Genomic DNA, 23,254 nt, shown 5'->3' on the forward strand with positions numbered 1-23,254 from the left:
AGGGAGTACAAAGAAGGTTCACCAGATTGATTCCTGGGATGGCAGGTCTTTCATATGAAGAAAGACTGGATGAACTGGGCTTGTACTCGTTGGAATTTAGAAGATTGAGGGGGGATCTGATTGAAACGTATAAGATCCTAAAGGGATTGGACAGGCTAGATGCAGGAAGATTGTTCCCGATGTTGGGGAGGTCTAGAACGAGGGGTCACAGTTTGAGGATAGAGGGGAAGCCTTTTAGGACCGAGGTTAGGAAAAACTTCTTCACACAGAGAGTGGTGAATCTGTGGAATTCTCTGCCACAGCAAACTGTTGAGGCCAGTTCATTAGCTATGTTTAAAAGGAAGTTAGATATGGCCCTTGTGGCTACAGGGGTCAGGGGGTATGGAGGGAAGGCTGGGTTCTGAGTTGGATGATCAGCCATGATCATAATAAATGGCGGTGCAGGCTCGAAGGGCCGAATGGCCTACTCCTGCACCTATTTTCTATGTTTCTATAAAAATACACAGCCTATATAAAGTAGAAATGTACAGTGCAGTATCACTTACCGGAATCGAGAAGTCAGCGCAGAGCACACTGATGATGGTGTGTTAGGCTGAGTCGTCGGAGGTTGGGGTGGTGCAGTGGCCCCCACCCTCCGGGCAGCGAACCGATACCGATCCGTGAAGCGTGCAGGGGTACAGCAGTAGCCGGGACGCACCCAGCACATCTTTAAGAAAAAAGCCAAAATAAACAAGCTAATTAATTAGTTGCCACCCGGCACGTAAATGTTGGCCCAGATCAGAGGCGACGCAATCAGCAATCGCCTCTGATCTAGGCCGACATTTACGTGCCGGGCGGCACCTAATTAAGCTTGTTTATTTTGTTTTTTTCTCTTAAAGATGTGCTGGATGCGTCCCGACTACCGCTGCATTCTTCGCAGATCTGTATCTGTCCACAATCCAGGGGTTGGGGTGGTGGGACACTGGGGTGTCACCTCGTTGTCTGTTTCCATCAGGGCAGGCAAGTCATCTTCTTTTATGTCTGCCTGCCTCGATGTCGAAGGTCGAGGTTTGTCGTCTACCGTGGCTGATGTGGAAGGCTTGCTTGACTGCTTAGCCTCGCACATTTTTCTATCATACAGTTCTCTGTAAGCACTCAAACAATCTTGCAAATATGCCGTAAACCGACGTACCCTTTCAAAATTAAAGTCGTACTTTATCATTGCAGCAAAAATCTCACGCAGTTGCTTCACGTTCAGTTCCTGGACGACTTCACTTTCAGTCCGTTTGCTACTGCATTCATTTTGGATTGTTATCCTTTCCTCTTCCAATTGCAACAGCTCTTCATCTATCAGTTCTTGGTCACGAGATGCCAAAACCTCTTCAACATCATCTTCATCAACTTCCACAAGCCAAACTCACTTTGTCCTTACTTCGTTCACCACGATCGAAACGCTTAATTAAGTCTAGTTTTACGCTAAGTGTAACGCCCTTACGAGCTCTTTTAGGCTTTTCCGATACCTTAGAACTCATCTTGCTAATGGCTGCTCACAGGCACGTGTTTAAACAATGCCGGCGAGAATGCAGCTCCGGGGAAGGAGTGGCTGCTCGGGGCGCGCGCTGCCTTTTTTCGTGCGCTGCTTTTTTTCGCACGCTGCCTTTTTTAGTAACAGTGAAAACACCTTCTGTTAGCGAAAACAGGTAACTAATGTAGGTCTTTCGTAACAGTGAGGTTTCGTAAAGCGAACGTTCGAAAAGCAGGGGACTCCTGTATAACATTTGCATACCATTGGCACTAAAATGAAAAATAATAGGGTTTTGCAGTTATCATAGAAAGTGATAGTCCCAAGAAAGACTGGTATTTATTGACTATTTATATTATTCTTGAGAAAGTGGTGACAAACTGTTACTTTGAGCTGCTGTAATCCACTTTATATAACCATATAACAATTACAGCACAGAAACAGGCCATCTTGGCACTTGTAGTCCGTGCCGAACACTTACTCTCACCTAGTCCCATCTACCTGCACTCAGCCCATAACCCTCCATTCCTTTCCTGTCCATATACCTATCCAATTTTAAATGACAAAATCAAATCTGCCTCTCTTCTCCTGGAAGCTCGTTCCACAGAGCTACCACTCTCTGAGTGAAGAAGTTCCCCCTCATGTTACCCCTAAACTTTTGCCCCTTAACTCTCAACTCATGTCCTCTTGTTTGAATCTCCCCTACTCTCAATGGAAAAAGCCTATCCACGTCAACTCTATCTATCCCCCTCATAATTTTAAATACCTCTATCAAGTCCCCCCCAACCTTCTACGCTCCAAAGAATAAAGACCTAACTTGTTCAACCTTTCTCTGTATCTTAGGTGCTGAAATCCAGATAACATTCTAGTAAATCTCCTCTGTACTCTCTCTATTTTGTTGACATCTTTCTTATAATTCGGTGACCAGAACTGTACACAATACTCCAAATTTGGCCTCACCAATGCCTAGCAAAATTTTAACATTACATCCCAACTCCTATACTCAATGCTCTGATTTATAAAGGCCAGCATACCAAAAGCTTTCTTCACCACCCGATCCAGATGAGATTCCACCTTCAGGGAACTATGCACCATTATTCCTAGATCCCTCTGTTCTACTGCATTCAATGCCCCACCATTTACCATGTATGTCTTATTTTGATTAGTCCTACCAAAATGTAGCACCTCACACTTATCAGCATTAAACTCCATCTGCCATCTGTCAGCCCACTCTTTTAACTGGCCCAACTCTCTCTGCAAGCTTTGAAAACCTACTTCATTATCCACAACGCCACCTATCTTAGTATCATCTGCATACTTACTAGTCCAATTTACCTCCCCATCATCCAGATCATTAATATATATGACAAACAACATTGGACCCAGTACAGATCGTATAGTACAGTACACTAGTCACCGGCCTCCAATCTGACAAACAGTTATCCACCACTACTCTCTGGCATCTCCCACGTCCCATTCCCATTCTGATATGTCTATCCGTGGCCTCCTCTACTGTGAAGATGAAGCCACACTCAGGTTGGAGGAACAACAGCTTATATTCCATCTGGGTAGCCTCCAACCTGATGGCATGAACATTGACTTCTCAAACTTCCGCTAATGCCCCACCTCCCCCTTGTACCCCATCCGCTATTTATTAATATACACACATTCTTTTTCTGTCTCTCCTTTTTCCGCCTCTGTCCCCCTCACAATACCCCTTGCCTATCCTCTGGTTTTCCCCCCTCCCCCTTTTCTTTCTCCCTAGGCCTCCTGTCCCTTGATCCTCGCATATCCCTTTTGCCAATCAACTGTCCAGCTCTTGGCTCCATCCCTCCCCCTCCTGTCTTCTATCATTTTGGATCTCCCCCTCCCCTTCCCACCTTCAAATCTCATACTAGCTCTTCCTTCAGTTAGCCGGAAACATCGACTGTACCTCTTCCTAGAGATGCTGCATTCATCAGCAACTTTTATGTGTGTGTTGCTTGAAAGTCCAACATCTGCAGATTTCCTCGTGTTTGCGGCCACTGTTGAATCCATTTTACTACTTCAGTATTAATACCTAACAATTGAACCTTCCGAATTAACCTTCCATGTGGAACCTTGTCAAAGGCCTTACTGAAGTCCATACAGACAACATCCACTGCTTTACCCTCGTCAATTGTCCTAGTAACCTCTTCAAAAAATTCAATTAGATTTGTCAAACATGACCTTCCACGTACAAATCCATGTTGACTGTTCCTAATCAGACCCTGTCTATCCAGATAATTATATATACCATCTCTAAGAATACTTTCCATCAATTTACCCACCACTGACGTCAAACTCACAGGCCAATAATTGCTAAATTGACTCTTAGAACCCTTTTTAAACAATGGAACCACATGAGCAATATGCCAATCCTCCGGCACCATCCCCGTTTCTAATGACATTTGAAATATTTCTGTCAGAGCCCCTGCTATTTCTACACTAACTTCCCTCAAGGTCCTAGGGAATATCCTGTCAGGACCTGAAGACTTATCCATTTTTATCTTCCTTAAAAGTGCCAGTACTTCCTCTTCTTTAATCATCAGTTTCCATAACTACCCTACTTATTTCCCTTACCTTACACAATTCAATATCCTTCTCCTTAGTGAATACCAAAGAACAGAAATCGTTCAAAATCTCCCCCATCTCTTTTGGCTCCGCACGTAGCTGTCCACTCTGATTCTCTAAGGGACCAATTTTATCCCTCACTATCCTTTTGCTATTAATATAACTGTAGAAACCCTTTGGATTTATTTTCACCTTACTTGCCAAAGCAACCTCATATCTTTTAGCTTTTCTAATCTCTTTCTTAAGATTCGTTTTCCATTCTTTATATTCCTCGAGCACCTCATTTACTCCATGCTGCCTATATTTATTGTAGGTCTCTCTCTTTTTCCGAACCAAGTTTCCAATATCCCTTGAATACCATGGCTCTCTCAAACTTTTAACCTTTCCTTTCAGCCTAACAGGAACATAAAGATCCTGTACCCTCAGAATTTCACCTTTAAATGACCTCCATTTCTCTATTACATCCTTCCCATAAAACAAGTTGTCCCAATCCACTCCTTCTAAATCCTTTTGTATCTCCTCAAAGTTAGCCTTTCTCCAATATGAAGGTAAACTTTAAGTCGACAATGATAAAATAATAGTAAGTGATTTCCAAATGTGAAATCTGGAGAGAAACTGCTGACCTGTTCTAGATAGCAGACTTGTGGTTTTGGGAGGGATTGCTGAAGAGGTAATGGTGATTGTAAATAGGGCACATTACATCCACAGAATGCTGTTTATCAAGGAATTTAGTATTTGAGAAGATGGCGTTGATTAAACAGCTATTTTTTTTCCGGATGATGTTGAGGTTCCCAAGTGTTTCTTGAGCTGTAGCTATCAAGGCGTTTAGTGGGTACTCTTGTTACGCTACAGGCATGCCTTAAAGATTATGGTAAGTCCTTGAACCTGACTAGCCTCTGCAGGTTCTTTCAATCCTATCTTATTGTTTATGTCTTTTCCATACTGAACCTCTACATTTGGTACCTACATGTCTTCTCACATATCACACATGGTTTTCATCATCAAAGTCCAACTGTGCCATTATTTTGCATTCTCTTTTGCTGTCTTTTAGTATCCTACTTAAAATTCATCTTTTTAGCTAGAGGTTCCATTTCTTTCATTTGTGGTGCTGTATGATGTTATCCATGTCAAAGTGGTTGAGCAAATGCAGGTTCCTGAATATCATGAAATACACAAATATTGTATGATTGTCATTGCAGGGGTTCAGTCTTGGGCAATGAAGTTCCCTTTCATTAGGGAACAGATTTACAAAATGGTGGAGAAAAAGGTGATGGCACAGACCAAGGGCCTTTATCCCGCCCCATTGAAGATCATTGAGGTAATTATTAGAACACTCTTCTTTAGGTCAGTGAAACTAATGTAAGATGTGTAATTCAATTTTTCTGATTCAAAATATTTGCTTCAATGAAGGTGGTGAAGACTGGATCAGAGCAGGGATCTGATGCTGGTTACCTGATTGAATCACAGGTAAGAGAGAGATATTTATCTCCCTTAGCTAATTGTGTAAAATCAAGATATTCTGGGAAGGTAATGATGGGACGGTGTAGACCATATTCTGCTGTGTCTTTGAACATCCTTTGGAAAGATGCTGCTTCACATTTAATCACAGGCTAATTTTGAAAGGAGCAAAAAAATGAGTGCTGAATTACCTAATCCTAATTATTTTTGTTCACTGTAAAAATCCGCTTTGCAAAGATTTCTCCAAAAATTGCTTTTTGTCTCATTTCCTCTTATGTTACACATTCCTCTTGTGGCACATATTGGCCATTTTTCTGAGAAACGTAATATTGCCTCAGCTTCAAATTTTTCTATTCACCATATTTGAAAAATTGGAAGTACGTTTAAAATCAAAGTGTATGGATTATACAACCTTGAGATGCATCTTCCTGCAGACAGCCATGAAACAGACACCATGGAACCAACTCAAAGAAAATATCAAGCACCCAAGACACAACAGAAGTAAAAAACGTGCAAATCTCAAAAAGCAGGAGAATATTAAACATCAAATCACAGAATAATTGAAACAGTGTTGGAATGTCTAGTTCAATTTAGTGCTGTCATTCATTGCCTACAGGCTGCAGAGCCAGTCCATACCAATCAAAATGTTGCAGTATAGCACTGTATTTATTTTTTGGCATAAACAAAATCCAGAAACACATATAACATGAACTGCAGAGTTGCCTTTTTCAAAAAAAAAAGGGAAAAAAAGGATTCCAATCCACAAACCACACCAATTAAACCTTGCTCAGGACCTAAGATTCCCGTACCTTCCTCCAGCAGCAGTGAGGGAGGTGACTGGTCTAATGCAGGCAGATGAGCACTCACCCTTCACTCTTGCCCTCTTAGATTTTAGTCTTGCTCAACGTATTAATCAATGAGTTGTTGGAAAATTGGAGCCATTATGCTCCACCATTAGGCCGCATATTCCATTATGCTCCACCATTAGGCCGCATATTCCATTCTCAACCTCACGCTCAACTACATCAAATTCCCTTGGAGGCAACAAAACTGTCAGCCCAAAAAACACATTATCAAAATGTAAATCACCGGCTCCAATCTCACACAGATTAGTAGGAGTATATTTAAAGAAGGAGGAGAAGAAACATAGAAACATAGAAAATAGGTGCAGGAGTAGGCCATTCGGCCCTTCGAGCCTGCACCGCCATTTATTATGATCATGGCTGATCATCCAACTCAGAACCCCCCCCCAGCCTTCCCTCCATACCCCCTGATCCCCATAGCCACAAGGGCCATATCTAACTCCCTCTTAAACATAGCCAATGAACTGGCCTCAACAGTTTCCTGTGGCAGAGAATTCCACAGATTCACCACTCTCTGTGTGAAGAAGTTTTTCCTAATCTCGGTCCTAAAAGGCTTCCCCTCTATCCTCAAACTGTGACCCCTCGTTCTGGACTTCCCCAACATTGGGAACAATCTTCCTGCATCTAGCCCGTCCAATCCCTTTAGGATCTTATACGTTTCAATCAGATCCCCCCTCAATCTTCTAAATTCCAACGAGTACAAGCCCAGTTCATCCAGTCTTTCTTCATATGAAAGTCCTGCCATCCCAGGAATCAATCTGGTGAACCTTCTTTGTACTCCCTCTATGGCAAAGATGTCTTTCCTCAGATTAGGGGACCAAAACTGCACACAATACTCCAGGTGTGGTCTCACCAAGGCCTTGTACAACTGCAGTAGTACCTCCCTGCTCCTGTACTCGAATCCTCTCGCTATAAATGCCAGCATACCATTCGCCTTTTTCACCGCCTGCTGTACCTGCATGCCCACTTTCAATGACTGGTGTATAATGACACCCAGGTCTCGTTGCACCTCCCCTTTTCCTAATCGGCCACCATTCAGATAATAATCTGTTTTCCTATTTTTGCCACCAAAGTGGATAACTTCACATTTATCCACATTAAATTGCATCTGCCATGAGTTTGCCCACTCACCCAACCTATCCAAGTCACCCTGCAAGTAGTGGTTTTGTGTCTTGTCAGCAGGACATTGCTGTTAGTTGTGTAGGTCACTGGCCCCATCTTGATAACTGCATTTCAAATTTGACAATGTAAAATGTAATAGGTAATGTTAACTTAGTGACACAGCAAATGTATTACATAGACTAAGCCTTCTAATTGGTTTCTTAGCAACACACATCAAAGTTGCTGGTGAACGCAGCAGGCCAGGCAGCATCTATAGGAAGAGGCGCAGTCGACGTTTCAGGCCGAGACCCTTCGTCAGGACTCGCAGTCGACGTTTCAGGCCGAGACCCTGTCCTGACGAAACGTCGACTGCGCCTCTTCCTATAGATGCTGCCTGGCCTGCTGCGTTCACCAGCAACTTTGATGTGTGTTGCTTGAATTTCCAGCATCTGCAGAATTCCTGTTGTTAATTGGTTTCTTATATCTTTTTGACCCTTCTTGACATTCTTGTAATGTCACAGAAGCTTTAACTATTCACATTTACCTTTGATTCTTCCATGTACTTTCTTCATGTGATATCTTTAAAAATCTTCAAGAAACATTCTTAACAGTCAATAAGCATTAATGTTTTGTACTCCAAGAATTATTTCAAATTTTCCCAACTAGAAATTTGGAGAATTGGCAATGACAAATGAATCAAGAGCTCTGATTGGACTTTATCATGGTCAAGTAGAGTGTAAGAAGAACAAGTTTGGAAAGCCACAGAAAGAATGCGAGTAAGTGTATTTCTTTATAAGATGGTTTTCTGTTTGATTTTCTAGTATGCCCAGACAAATTCAGAAGCATCCCTTGTGTGTGCAGTTTTTACAAAACACATTTAAAATGACACAAGATTGATCAAATGTGAAATGAAAAAAAAATCTTCTTTTATTTGATTGATGTTGGAGCAAATGTAGTCATTTGAATTGTTCAACAAGCTCTTTGACCCCTACCATCAGGTAGGAGATGCCATACCATTAAGACAGGAACTATTAGGACGGTAAATAGCTTCTGTCCTCCAGGCCATAAGAATACTGAACTTTCTGTCACTAATCAGGTCTCATGTATGAAGTGCCAGTAGCGTTACACTGTTTACTTTTTAATTTGAATATGCATTTATTATTAATTTATTTGTGCTAATACTTTATACAGAGTGTGTATGTGTGTGCGCGGGTGCACGAGTTATTTGTACTGCACTGAGTATCTTCATCCAGAGGAGCTTTGTCTCACTTGGCGGTATACACGTGTACATTTGAATGACACTAAACTTGAACTTGTTGGTATCATTGGATTATTGCCAAACGGTAAAGCTTTGTATAGCAGTAGTAATTGACATCATCTGTTTGTTTAACTTCTGTTTTATTAACCAGCACTGAGTCTTGTTGCTTCTCTACAGGTTTCATATTAACCTTTCTAAAAGCCAAATCTTGACTTTGTAAATTATCTTCCTTCTGTTGACTAGGTTTCTGAGCATCTAATGCCTCAAATACCCTTTGTTTCCACTCCTTATTTGATGGTCATTATTTTTGTTGAAAGATGTGATCATTTCCTTTTTCATAGTATGAAATTAATGTGCTTTTTTACACTTTGAGTTAAGTATGAAGTGCTTTTTTGGCCTCAGATGGGTTTAAATGCATTCTAGTGCTCCACCACTCTGTATTCCAAATCCCTCAGGCAGGTTAGTGAAATATAGTAATTTTTCTTTTACACAATCTCAGTTTGTGATTTAATGAACTGCAATTTTTATTTTTCCAGGAATATTGCTGTTTTAGGTGCCGGTCTAATGGGTGCTGGTATTGCACAAGTCACAATTGATAAAGGCATTTCAACGATCTTAAAAGATACTACATTAGAAGGACTTGAAAGGGGTCAACAACAGATCTACAAAGGGTATATAGCAGTTAAACAATTTTTTCTTTTCAGTGACAATTTTGCTAGATGTCTTTTGTATGTAATTGATATGGTAATTCAAGATCTTGCATTTTGACCCATTTAAATTTATTTATTATGTTGGAATGGTATTTGTTGGATGTTTCTCTTGCAATTTTGTGCTTTTTTTTGTAAGAATTAATTAGTTGGATTATGTGGGATCATAGAATATTTTAAAGTTGCTTTGAGTAACACTAGTGTATTACTGGGTTATTTGTTAATGGGTGATTTGTGGCTATTCCCAAAGTTTAATGCCTTAAAACACTGAAGCTTATATGTTTATAATGATTGTGACCTTATGGAATCTTAACAGACTGAATGATAAAGTAAAGAAGAAGGCTTTAACATCATTTGAACGTGATAGAATCCATTCAAATCTGATTAGTCAGTTAGACTATGAAGGATTTGAGAAAGCAGACATGGTGATTGAAGCAGTATTTGAAGATGTGAAAATCAAACACCATGTCCTGACGGAAGTCGAAGCTGTAAGTTTCCAAAGAAAAACAGTGCATATTAAGTCAAATCCTGCATATTGCTCAGTAAAATACATTGTACTGCATTTCCTCTGGCAGGTTGTATCCCCTCATTGCATTTTTGCTAGCAACACATCTGCTCTTCCAATTTCTGAAATTGCTGCTGTCAGTAAGAGACCAGAAAAGGTAGGATATGATTTGGCAGTGTTTTCTCTCCAATTGTTAGTAAGGATGCATATATTTAAAAATGAATATGCCATGTATTTTTATTTAAGCTAAATTACCAACAAAAGTAAAGTTGTAACATGAACTTAACTGAAATGGAAGCTTGTTGAGTAAGAACTTTATAAAATATCAAACTCAGTTCAGGGTTAATGAAACGTATGTGGGTCATTTGCTCCTCATCAATAGTTAAAATTATAATGAATGCCTTTGGTATTTCCATAGTGAAAGGAATGTTTTCCTTTGGAAACATTCAGCCAGTCTGAGCAGATACTTCTAATCATCCAGTTCTTTAATCTCTGTGATTCCTTTTCCTTCATATTCATATTCTTATCCAATCATTTCCAGAATGTTAACATATTTCATGTGCAACCTAGAAGTGAACTCCTCAAGCTCAACTTGTAAAAAAAATTGTGAATGGCTTTTATTTTATACCTTTAGCTTCTTGATCCAGCTGTTATAGTCTGTTTCTGTTTACCATCATTTTAAATACCAGTTACGCCTCTCCATTGTCTTTGTATTGTTCTATTTTTTAAAAGGTAAAAATCTTTCTCCTCATATTCTGTTGCCTAACTATTGAACTATTTTGCATTTTTCCATAAAATCCTTATTTGTTGACAGTGTGGAGCCCAATGTTCACACAATAAGTGATTTAAGTTATCGTAGTCCCTTTTTTTAAAATTCTAATTGTCATAAGATGGGAATTCTTTCTTCAGTTTTATCAATCTAAGGTGCTGCTTTTAGCATTTTATGAACCCGTAACCTTGAACTGACTTTTGTTGAGAATAATTTCTAGTTACTTGTATATTAAAATACAAATTTAGCTAACAACTTCCTGTAGACTACATCCAAGGCATCTCTATTATCTACTTCTTTATTACCATGTCAATATGATTTACATGCCTTTTACTTTGAGAATGTGTTTTGTCTAAGACCATCTGTTTTTTGATCCAGTTTTTCCGAAAGGAATTTAAGTTCTGTGCTGACATCTGTTTTGTAGGAAATGTTCCTTGATAAATGTAGTTATTTCCATAAGCAACAAAAATGTATTCAATTGACTTATCAATATTTATTCAAAAAATGACTTTTCTGCGTATACATTAAAACACTAAACATGCCTTACAAGAAAAGCGCTGTCATCGTTTTCTCAAAATCCGTTTTTGAAGGTCAAGTAAACATATATACTGGAATTCTTTTTCTCTGAGGTTACTTCACCAAAGAGGTATTAATTGTGATTTATTAATAAATTTATATTACTTTCCAGTAGCAGTATAGTTCAGATCTATCTTTCTTTATCTAACCATTATAACATTTAATATGATGTTAATTGGCCAGTAATGACGAGAATTATAACCTACTTGGTTTTCTGAGTGTTGTCACTACAATAATGCTGGATAAAAGTGAACTTACAGAATAAGTTCCAGCCTTTGGTGTTAATTGTTAAGAGTTTATGAGTACATTCTCATGTCCAGGTAATTGGAATGCACTATTTCTCACCTGTGGATAAGATGCAGTTACTGGAAATCATCACTACTGCTAAAACCTCCAAGGACACAACTGCAGCAGCTGTAACAGTTGGCCTCAAACAAGGAAAAGTGATTATTGTAGTTAAGGTAATTATTATGTTTCACCTGCCATTTAAACATTTGGTATCATCAGCTACTCCAGTCTTAAACTATGTGACAAGCTTCTGTTCAAATACAGTACCTATGAAAAGTATTCATCCTCCTTGGAAGTTTTCATGTTTTATTGTTTTACCACATTGAATCACAGTTGATTTAATTTGCTTTTTTTGGACATTGATCAACAGAAAAAAAAGCTCTTGTGTTACAGTGAAAACAGATATCTACAAAGTGATTTAAATTAATTACAAATGTAAAACACAAAATAATTAATTGCTTAAGTAGTCACAGACTTCTCCCTTTAATATAACATACCCAAATCATCACTGGTGCAGCCAATTGCTTTTAGAAGTCACTTAGGCTGTGTCCACACCAGACCAGATAATTTTGAAAATGCCGGTTCTGCATTAAAATGGGTATTTGGGCGAATCTCCTCCTATTGGGCATGTGCAGGGCACACCTACAGAAAACAAGCGAAGAGGAAACGGTATACTTGGTGCGTGTTTGTCCAGTTACAGACTAGAAAAACTTAAAAGGAAATTGCCAAATGATGGACTGCTGTTGGCTCTCGCGCAGGAGGACTTAAAACTGAAAAATCAAATACTGGAGAGTATGGAGGCAACCGACAGGGAGTTCACAGACAGTATGACCTGGCTGACGACGAACATTGAAAAATTGACTAACTCTGTTGCAGAGGGAGTTGCAATGATGAGAAACACAAAATACTGTGCAGATGCTGGGGTCAAAGCAACACACATAACATGCTGGAGGAACTCAGCAGGTCGGGCAGCATCTGTGGAAACGAACAGTCAACGTTTCAGGACTGAAGAGGGAGGGGGCAGGGTGGGAAGGAGAATGCTGGTAGGTGCCAGGTGAAAAACCAGTAAAGGGAAAGATCAAGGGGTGGGGGAGAGGAAGCAGGGAGAAGATAGGCAGGAAAGGTGAAGAAGGAATAAGAGAAAGCACAATGGGTAGTAGAAGGAGGCGGAACCATGAGGGAGGTGATAGGCAGCTGAAGGAGGGGGCAGAATGAAACTGGGATGGAGGTAGGGAGGGGGAGGGAATTACCAGAAGTTGGAGAATTCAGTGTTCATACCAAGGGGCTGGAGACTACCCAGATGGTATATGAGGTGTTGCTCCTCCAACCTGAGGTTGGCCTCATTATGGCAGTAGAGGAGGCCATGTATGGACATATCCGAATGGGAATGTGAAGCAGAGATGAAGTGGATGGCAACTGGGAGATCCCGTCTGTTGTGGCGGACGGAGCGAAGGTACTCGACAAAGCGGTCCCCCAATCTGCGTTGGGTCTCACCGATGTGAGACCAAGGGTTTAGCTATGGGCGCTCGCATGTGCCCCAGCTATGCCTGCCTCTTCGTTGGTTATGTGGAACAGTCTATGCTCCAAACCTATACTGGTACTGCTCCCCAACTTTTCCTTCGCTACATTGACGACTACATTGGTTCTGCTTCCTGCACCCATGCCAATTTCATCGACTTTACTTCAAACTTCCACCCAGCACTCAAATTCACTTGGTCTATCTCGGACACTTCTCTCCCGCTTCTTGATCTCTCGGTCTCCTTCTCTGGAGACAGACTGTCCACTTACATTTTCTATAAGCCCACTGACTCTCATAACTACCTCGACTATACCTCTTCCCACCCTGCCACATGCAAAAATGCTATTCCCTATTCCTAGTTCCTCTGTCTCCGCCGCATCTGCTCCCAGGATGAGGCTTTCCGTTCCAGGACATCTCAAATATCCTCTTTCTTTAAGGATCGTGGTTTCCCTTCTGCCGTCATCAGTGATGCCCTCCACCCGCATCTCCTCCATTTCCCACACTTCGACCCTCACCCTATCCTCCCGTCACCACAACAGGGACAGAGTTCCCCTTGTCCTCACCTACCACCCCACCAGCCTCCGGATCCAGCACATTATCCTCCGCAACTTCCACCACCTTCAACGGGACCCCACCGCTAAGCACCTCTTTCCCCCCTACCCCTCTCCGCTTTCCGCAGGGATTGTTCCCTCCGCGACTCCCTGGCCCACACGTCCTTCCCCATGGATCTCCCACTGGCACTTATCTCTGCAAGCGTAAGTGCTACACCTGTCCCTACACCACTATTCAGGGCCCAAAACAGTCCTTCCAGGTGAGGCAACACTTTGCTTGTGAGTCTGTTGGAGTTATCTATTGCATCCGGTGCTCCCGGTGCGGCTTCCATTACATTGGTGAGACCCAACGCAGACTGAGGGAATTTAAAAACTCAAAGATCGTTTTGCTGAACACCTATGCTCTGTCCACCAGAGGAAACAGGATCTCCCAGTGGCCACACATTTTAATACCACGTTCTGGTATTAATGGTTTAATTCCCATTCTGATATGTCTATCCACGGCCTCCCCTACTGTAAAGATGAAGCCACACTCAGGTTGGAGGAACAACACCTTATATTCCGTCTGGGTAGCCTCCAACCTGATGGCATGAACATTGACTTCTCAAACTTCCGCTAATGCCCCACCTTCCCCTCGTACCCCATCCATTATTTATTTATATACACACATTCTTTTTCTCTCTCTCCTTTTTCTCCCTCTGTCCCTGTCACTATATCCCTTGCCCATCTTCTAGGTCCCCCCCCCCCCCCTTCCTTCTCCCTGGGCCTCCTGTCCCATGACCCTCTCATATCCCTTTTGCCAATCAACTGTCTAGCTCTTGGCTCCATCCCTCCCCCTCCTGTCTTCTCCTATCATTTTGGATCTCCCCCTCCCCCTCCCACTTTCAAATCTCTTACTAGCTCTTCTTTCAGTTAGTCCTGACGAAGGGTCTCGGCCCGAAAAGTCGACTCTACCTCTTCCTAGAGATGCTGCCTGGCCTGCTGCGTTCACCAGCAACTTTGATGTTTGTTGCAGACTGAGGGACTGCTTCGTCAAGCACCTCCGCTCCGTCCGCCGCAACAGACAGGATCTCCCGGTTGCCACCCACTTCAACTCTGCTTCACATTCCCATTTGGATATGTCCATACATGGCCTCCTCTACTGCCAAGATGAGGCCAAACTCAGGTTGGAGGAGCAACACCTCATATACTGTCTGGGTAGTCTCCAGCCCCTTGGTATGAACTTTGAATGCTCCAACTTCTGGTAATTCCCTCCCCCTCTCTTCCCATATCCCAGTTTCACTCTGCCCTCTCCCCCAGCTGCCTATCACCTCCCTCATGGTTCCGCCTCCTTCTACCTACCCATTGTGATTTCCCCTATTTGTTCTTCACCTTTCCTGCCTATCCCCTCCCTGCTTCCCCTCCCCCACCCCTTGATCCTTTCCCCTTAATGGTTTTTTCACCTGGCACCTACCAGCCTTCTCCTTCCCACCCTCCCCCCACCTTTATAGGGCCCCTGCCCCCTCCTCCTCCAGTCCTGACAAAGGGTTCCGGCCCGAAATATTGACTGATCGTTTCCACGGATGCTGCCTGACCTGCTGAGTTCCTCCAGCATGTTGTGTGTGTTGCAATGATGAGGAATATGATGGCCCCCCCCCCAGTACTTTTCACAGCCACTACAATAGCTACACATACGGACACACAGACCCCAGACCCTAGGGTCGCCCCACCAACATCTTCCCCACTCCCACAGGGGGGTCACCCTGGAAACATTTCCTACAGCCATAGTCTCTTCACCAATGAAAGAGATGACAGGTTTTTTTCAAAACCTCCGGTTACCCCGTACACACTACAACACCCAACTGGCATTTTCAGATTTACGCACTCTGGAGAGCGTTTTAGAAAAGCTCCATTTTCGGGGGAGGAAAACGCCGTTTCAGTGTGGACGGAGGATCAAGACGAAGAGCAAAAGCTTCGGTTACGGATTTATCCGGTCTAGTGTGGGACGTAGCTTTAATTAGTTAAATAGAGATCACCATGTGCAGTCAAGGTGTTCCAAATGATTGCAGTAAAAATACACCTGTATCTGGAAGGTCCAACTGCTGGTGTGTCAATATCCTGGCAAAAACTACACCATGAAGCCAAAAGATCACTCAAACTATCTACACGAAAAAGGTTATTGAAAAGTGCAAGTCAGGATATGGATACAAGAAAATTTCCAAGTCACTGAATATCCCTAAGTTAAGTTAATCATCAAGAAATGGAAAGTATCTGGCTCAGCTGTAAGTCTGCCTGGAGCAGTCCATCCTCAAAATCTGAGGGGACCAGTGAGGGAGGCCACCAAGAGACGTGTGACAACTCTAGAGACGTTGCAAGCTTCAGTGGCTGAGATGGGAGAGACTGCACATACAACAATGTGTGTCGGGTGCTTCAGCAGTCACAGCTTTATGGGATAGTAGCAAAGAGAAAGCCACTGTTGGAAAAAAACTGACATGAATTCTCGGCTAGAGTTTGCCAGAAAGCATGTGGGAGACTGAAGTCAGCTGGAAGAAGGTTCTATGGTCTGATGAAATTAAAGTTGAGCTTTTTGGCCATCAGACTTGTCGCTATGTTTGGTATAAGCCAAACACCATCATCAAAAACAAAACATCCCTACCGTAAAGCATGGTGGTGGCTGCATCATGCTGTGGGGATGCGTCACTGCTGCAGGCCCTGCAAGGCTTGACGGTAAAATGAATGCAGCAAAATACAGGGAAATCTGATGCAGTCTGCATGAGAACTGCAACTTGGGAATGATTTGTTTTCCAGCAAGACAATGTCCTCAAGCATAAAGCCAAAGCTACACAGGAATGGCTTAAAACAACAAATCCAATTGAGAATTTATGGCTGGACTTGAAAAAGGCTGTTCACTCACAATCCCTATGCAATCTGACAGAGCTTGAGCAATTTTGTAAAGAAGAATGGGGTAAATTTCAGTGCTGAGATGTGCAAAGCTGATAGAGACCTATCTACACAGACTCAAAGACTATAATGCCTGCCAAAGATGCATTTACTAAATACTGACCTGAAGAGGGTGTACATTTTGTGTTCTGTATTTGTAATTAATTTGGATCACTTTGTAGAGATCGGTTTTCATTTGACACGAAAGAGTTTTTTTCTGATGATCAGTCAAAAAAAAAGCCAAAGTAAATCCACGGTGATTCAATGTTGTAAAGTAATAAAACACAAAAACTTCCAAGGGGGATGTGAGTACTTTTTATAGGCATTGTACATGGAGAATTATTCCATATAGGAAAATAATTCTCATTTTGGATCTCAAAGGTTCGAAGGTCGAATTTAATGTCAAAGAAATGTATACAATCTGTTGTGTATGTGGTCTGGTTACACAGCAATGCTATTAATAAAGACGCTGGAGATGGGAGCTAAGGTTCATGGTTCTTTACTGGCAGAAACCGAACTGGGCACACCCATACAGATCAATACGTGCCTCATAGCGCATGCTCAATACATGCCTAATAGCACATGCAACGACGTGTCCCTACAACGTAAAGTAGTCCCTTATTATAGTGCAGGCCATACAGTACACAATCTACATCCTGAAATGCTTTTTCTTCGCAAACACCCACAAAAACAGAGAAGTGCCCCAAAGAATGAATGACAGTTAAACTTGAGAACTCCGAAGTTCCCCCCCCCATTGTTTTTCTTCACGCGCGTAAGCGGCAGCAAGCAATAATGCCCTCTCCCCCCACCAGCAAAAAGAGCGCATTGGCACCATCACCAAGCCTAAGCATGTGCTAAACAATAGCAAAGACCCAGACCAAAGTTACCCCAAAGGCTTCGCATTTCATCTGACATTCGACAAATCACAGGTTCTCTGTCTTCCTGACGGGAGAGGGAGGTGTCCCCCATTTTCACAGCGAGTGGAAGACATAGCAGCCCGGTGGTTTAAGATGTTAAAAGTCTGTTTCGTTGCTTTTTGGCCCTATTTAGGCTACTGATTTTCAAATGCATTTAACTGTTGCTAATTGTTACTTGGATTGCACTACAGTTTGTTTTTACTTTAAAAAGTAAAATAAAAGGCATGAATTTCAATACGCATTGTTCATCAGAAAGTGATTTCCAACCAGTGAATTACTTCTGAAATGCAGGAAATGGTGAGAATCGTGCTCAGTACGCTCCCACAAGAAACAATGTCTAAATGAACAGATAATTTGTCCCTGTTTATTGAGGACGAGATATTGATCAGGATACCTGAGTAATCCATGTTTTCCAAAATAGGGGTATTTATTCCATTCACTTGATATGGCAAATGTGTCACCTGTGCTCTGCAATGGCCATTTTGAGCTCCTAGTTGATGCCATATAGCACAGAAACAGGCATTTCAGCCCAACTTAACCCTGCTGATGGAATTTTCCTGTATTTTTTAAACATAAGATTAGCTTTGTCTGTCACATGTGCAGAGGAACATTGAAACATATAGCGAAACATGTCATTTACATCAGTGGCCATCACAGTCCGAGGTTGTACTGGGGGTAGCCCACAAGTGTTGTCACAATCCTTCTAATCTTATCCAACTCAGCAGATTCAGCCCACCAGATCCCACCCCCATCTGGTTCCATCTCTCCCCTAATGGTACAGCTGCTGGAGATTGATAAGCAGGAACATAAAGGTTACCATCCTGAAATCTGATGTCTCCACATTTACCCCCACCTGGCTTTTACCTATCATCCACCTGTCTCTGTCTTCATTTTACCATTCTCCCTCTCCCACTTGGCTCCATCTGCCCTTAATCTTTCACCACTCTTTGGTCTGGTGATGGTCTATTGGTCCTTGTCTTGCCTTTCCTACACTGTACAGATTGGTTATCTTCCCCCTCCACTCTTGGCCATGATGCAAGGTCTCAACCTGAAATGTCAGCCTTTTCTCCTGCCTCCCTTTCCACCCTTCTCCCACACACAAATGCTGCCTGACTCATTAAGTTCCTCCTGCAGTATCTTTTGCTCCATCACAATATCTGCAGTCTCTAGTGTAGCCAAGAGAAGGCAAGTGCTGCAGTCCATCAGTACTGCACTGCTGTACCAGTCTGGAAGTTATGTCCAGGAATGGAACTTGAACTCCAAAATCTTTTGAAAGAGGATTGAGCCACAACGAATATTTTTCTTAAATGCACAGCTATTTTCCTGATATTTTAGGAAGTTGAAATGTTGCACACGTTCTTTCAGAACGGAACATGCTCTAAATACCCAACAGATCAGGCAGCATCTATGAAGAATGAAACTGAGTTAACATTTCAGATGAATTTCATATAACTTGTATATGATTATGCACAGTTTCTAATTTACCAGTCATTCAGTCATAATTGTTAAAGGTACTTGTAGAGGACATTGCCCATTTGTAGATAGGTTTGTGAGGCTACAGAGGTGTGGCCAGATTTGTTAGATAACGCAAGAAATTATATTCCCCATGATGTTGGCCACTGTAGTGTATGGAAATTCAACTTTTATCTAAAATTGTCCCTTTAACTATACTATGAAAATGTTTTATGAATTGACTGTCAGCCAGTAAAATCTTTAAAATGGCACAGTCTCAGTTTCCATTGCCATAATCCTTATTGGAGGATCGAAATAACTTGGTAATTTTAGATCCCAACTAAATCTGTAAAGAAAATGCCAATTTTCCACATCGGTATTTTCTGTGTGAAATATTTCAATGTTATATTTGTCCAGATGCTAATTTTGTGGATGCTTTTTACTTAATGATACTTTATGAATTGTCCTGGTAGCCTTTGCTGTATTAATCTGGATTTTTGTCAATCAAATTTAAAATGACTTGGGCATACTTTTTGAGAATTAGTATTTTGAAATTTGTAACTTTACACAAAGGTTTGGATAAAAACTTAATGTTTTGCAACTTGTTATCATGTTAAATAGTTCTTATTTTAAAGTAATTATAAAATTAATTCTAAAATACCGATAGGAAGAAGAAATGTATTTTAACTGATTTATAGGAAAATTTAAACCATTAATATATTGAGTTGAGAAACAAATGGTTGTGGTGAACTAATGTTTGCCTGGAAACTTTTATTGAAGAGCAACCAAGACAGAAAGATTTGGAAGATAACATAATTGGCCGATGACTTCAGATCAGTGGCAGAAGTGACTGTTTTATGCATTTCAAACTGATTCTCTTTCACTTTGTACAAGAAAGAAACACTGAATTGTTGTTTGGACTCAATCGATAATAAAGACATAAGTGGTTGCTCAAGTGAATCTTAACAAAACCTGCTATCAGTCATTCAGGTTTTCATTTTTCAGTTCACTTTTCTGCAGGCATTGGGGAAAAGGGGCCCTCTGGACCTGAATGTTGTGGTATCTTATAGGGTTAGGGTTAGAGTAAACAGTCAGATTAAACAAATTTGAAATCAGCATGTACTAACGGGGAAGGAAATGTGAATAATTATCAACCAAATACAATTATGTTGGTTTTATATTAATTGTCAAGTGTGAAATTTCTTGTGTATTATTTTTTTCCCAAGCCAATATGGAATGTCATGCTAGGTAGAATGCATGCTCTTGGTGCAACAGTCTCTGCATGTTGATTTGATCAAGTCAAAAAGCAAGACACTATTACCTTCTATGGGGTACTTACCAAGCTTTATTTAGAAATGCAGTTACTGAAGTAATGGATGCTCATTTAGAATTTTTTTGTGAAATGTAAAATTGCTGGAAGAGTAACCATTACTGATCAGTTGTTCTCATTTAGATAGTGTTTTGTTTGGATCATTTGTCAACAGGAGCCTTTTCTCATAATAGAGTTGGAGGTTTAAAAATTGATCAGACAAATTGCAATTCTATTCTAACAGAGGTTAACTATTGAAGAAAAAACTTTCAAGGATATGATTTTGTTGGGAGGGCCAATTGTTTAAAAAGTGTATTCTTCTAGAATTGAAAATTGACTTTATTTTCTTCAGGACAGCCCTGGTTTTTATACAACAAGATGTCTTGCACCTACATTGGCCGAAGCACTTAGAATCTTACAGGTTTGTTTAGATTATGTTAGCTTCATTTAAAACTGTTGGTCTTCGTAATGGGTTTACTAGTATTTTAATGTAAGTTGGTTTATTTATTGTATAAACTTATGTACAACATGGTATAAACATTCATATGTTATAGAGAAGTTTCCAAATTATTGATTATAAATGGAACATTTTCTTGAAAGTTTGAATTGGTTCTGTTGCAATTTTCAAAATAAACATTGCCTTTCTTGCCCCTCCCCCCCCATTTGTGAAGACTTTTATTCTGATTGCAGTTTTAAATCCATGCAAACCACTTTTTCTTAGTTTGTTTAATGCCTTGCTCTTGATCAGTTTCCAATGATTTTGCTTATTACCAAAGTCTGCATTCTGTGGTTAATAACCAACAACATCCAAACAGAATCTAGTGTGTATAATGGCAGGGCAAGCAGGAATGCTTTTTCACAGTTCCAACAACCTGTGTTCAGTCCTGACCTCCCACGCTGTCTGTGTGGAGTTCGTATGTTCTCTATGTGAGCCTGCAGCTTTCCACCAGCATCTGCAGTTTCCTCCCAAAGATATGTGAGTGGGTAGGTTTTTCAGTCTCAGTAATTCATTCTTCATGTGTAACTCAGTCTGATGAGAGTTGATGGGAATGTGGTGACAAAATAGATGACCGGCATTGACCTGGTTATACTGTAAGTTGCTGCGTGTCAAAATGTGGCACATTTATTTCAGCAACACAGACAAAATGCTGGAGGAACTTAGCAGGCCAGGCAGCATCTATGGAAAAGAGTACAGTCGACGTTTTGGTCCGAGACCCTTCAACAGGACTGGAGAAAAGATGATGAGGAGTGGAGGAGAGGGAGAAACACAGGGTGATGGGTGAAACCAGGAAGAGGGGGGAGGTGAAGTAAATAGCTGGGAAGTTGATTGGTGAAAGAGATACAGGGCTGGAGAAGGAGAAATCTAATAGGAGAGGGCAGAAGGCCCTGGAAGAAAGAAAAGAGGGGAGGAGTACCAGAGATGAGCAGGCAAGGAGGTAAGGTGAGACAGGGAAAAGGAGATTGGGAATGGTGAGGGGGTGGGCGAGACATTACTTGAAGTTTGAGAAATCAATGTTCATGCCTTCAGGTTGAAGACTACCCAGATGGAATATAAGCTTCTTCCAACCTGAGTGTGGCCTCATCGCGAGAGTAGACATATCAGAATGGGAATAGGAAGTGGAATTAAATTGTGTGGCCACTGGGAGATCCTGCGTTTTCTGGTAGAATTTATTTCAGGATTGTGTATGACCTATACTCTAGCACTGATCTGCTTCCAGCAAGATGGGGATGGAAATTAAGATAAATTATTTGCATTTATTGAGCATTTATTTACTGGAGTTATATTAAAAAATACCATACAATTCTGTGACTTGGCCTAAATTGAATCATTCAGTGCCTGCCATCAACGGTTAAATTCAAATCAATGTATCAAATAGAACTGTATGTATCAATAATGAACTGTAGCTGCTGATGACATTAACATTACAAACTGATTTTATTTTGCATTGTAGCATTGTTGAGCCAGTCAGCAAATATTGAAAAATTATGAAATCCTCTGGATAATGAGGATTTATGCATACTTTCACCAGTGATAATGACAAGTTTCCTTCAATGCTGTTTCTTTAACCGTTGATGCCAGGCATTGAATTGAACTCAATGGGCCTTTTTTCAGTCTACTAATTTTAGCAATAAATTTTATGATGGAATGCAGCAAAAATTGTATATATTGAAATAACATTTTTTTTGTGTGTCTAATATACCAACAATTTAAATTTCTAGGAAACTGGTGATCCAAAAAAATTGGATTTGGTTACAACAGCCTTTGGGTTTCCTGTAGGCACTGCCACACTGATTGATGAAGTTGGTGTTGATGTAGCAGCACATGTTGCAGAAGATTTGGGGAAAGCCTTTGGTTCTCGATTAGCAGGTGGAAATGTTGAAGTACTGAAAAGAATGGCTGAAAAGGGATTTTTAGGTAAGTAACATCAGCTATAAATTAACTTAGCTAAAGGCAAAATATGGAAATGCATTTTTTTATAATCCTCAATTAAAATGCCTGAATGTTCAGTATCTATTATAATTTTGTGACCATAGCATCACCATTTCTGTTAATTATTTAACTCTTGTTGCAATGTACAGTTAAGTTCTTGAGCTGAGATTCGGTTTTGTGCCAGAAATCAATTTTTTCCCTTCATAATCTATCAGCTGGCTTCTTTTCCAGTTTCTTCACTGGAATTTTCAGAATCAGAATCAGGTTTATTATCACCAGGATGTGTCGTGATATTTGTTAACTTAGCAGTAGTTCAATGCAATACATTACATAGAAGAAGTGGGGAGAAAAGTAAAATAAGATAATAATAAATAAATCAATTACAGTATACGTTTATTGAATAGATTAAAAATTGTGCAAAAGAACAAATAAAAAATATACTAAAAAAAGTGAGGTAATGTTCATGGGTTCAATGTCCATTTAGGAATTGAATGGCAGAGGGGAAGAAGCTGTTTCTGAATCGCTGAGTGTGTGCCTT

General features: G+C 40.8%; 1 protein-coding gene across 1 annotated transcript in view; it reads left to right on the forward strand.

Annotated features, from left to right (window-relative positions):
* Window positions 1-23,254, forward strand: part of LOC134339428 (trifunctional enzyme subunit alpha, mitochondrial-like) — a 63,158-nt gene that overhangs the window by 30,874 nt on the left and 9,030 nt on the right. Inside the window, exons 9-17 of the mRNA XM_063035925.1 lie at window positions 5,293-5,411; window positions 5,504-5,560; window positions 8,182-8,291; window positions 9,310-9,444; window positions 9,797-9,968; window positions 10,056-10,142; window positions 11,651-11,791; window positions 20,638-20,706; window positions 22,506-22,701. Coding sequence (XP_062891995.1) covers window positions 5,293-5,411; window positions 5,504-5,560; window positions 8,182-8,291; window positions 9,310-9,444; window positions 9,797-9,968; window positions 10,056-10,142; window positions 11,651-11,791; window positions 20,638-20,706; window positions 22,506-22,701 — 1,086 coding nt within the window. The remainder of the gene's footprint in view (window positions 1-5,292; window positions 5,412-5,503; window positions 5,561-8,181; window positions 8,292-9,309; window positions 9,445-9,796; window positions 9,969-10,055; window positions 10,143-11,650; window positions 11,792-20,637; window positions 20,707-22,505; window positions 22,702-23,254) is intronic.

Source organism: Mobula hypostoma, chromosome 2 (genome assembly GCF_963921235.1).
Source record: "Mobula hypostoma chromosome 2, sMobHyp1.1, whole genome shotgun sequence".
In the NCBI taxonomy this organism is placed as follows: domain Eukaryota; kingdom Metazoa; phylum Chordata; class Chondrichthyes; order Myliobatiformes; family Myliobatidae; genus Mobula; species Mobula hypostoma.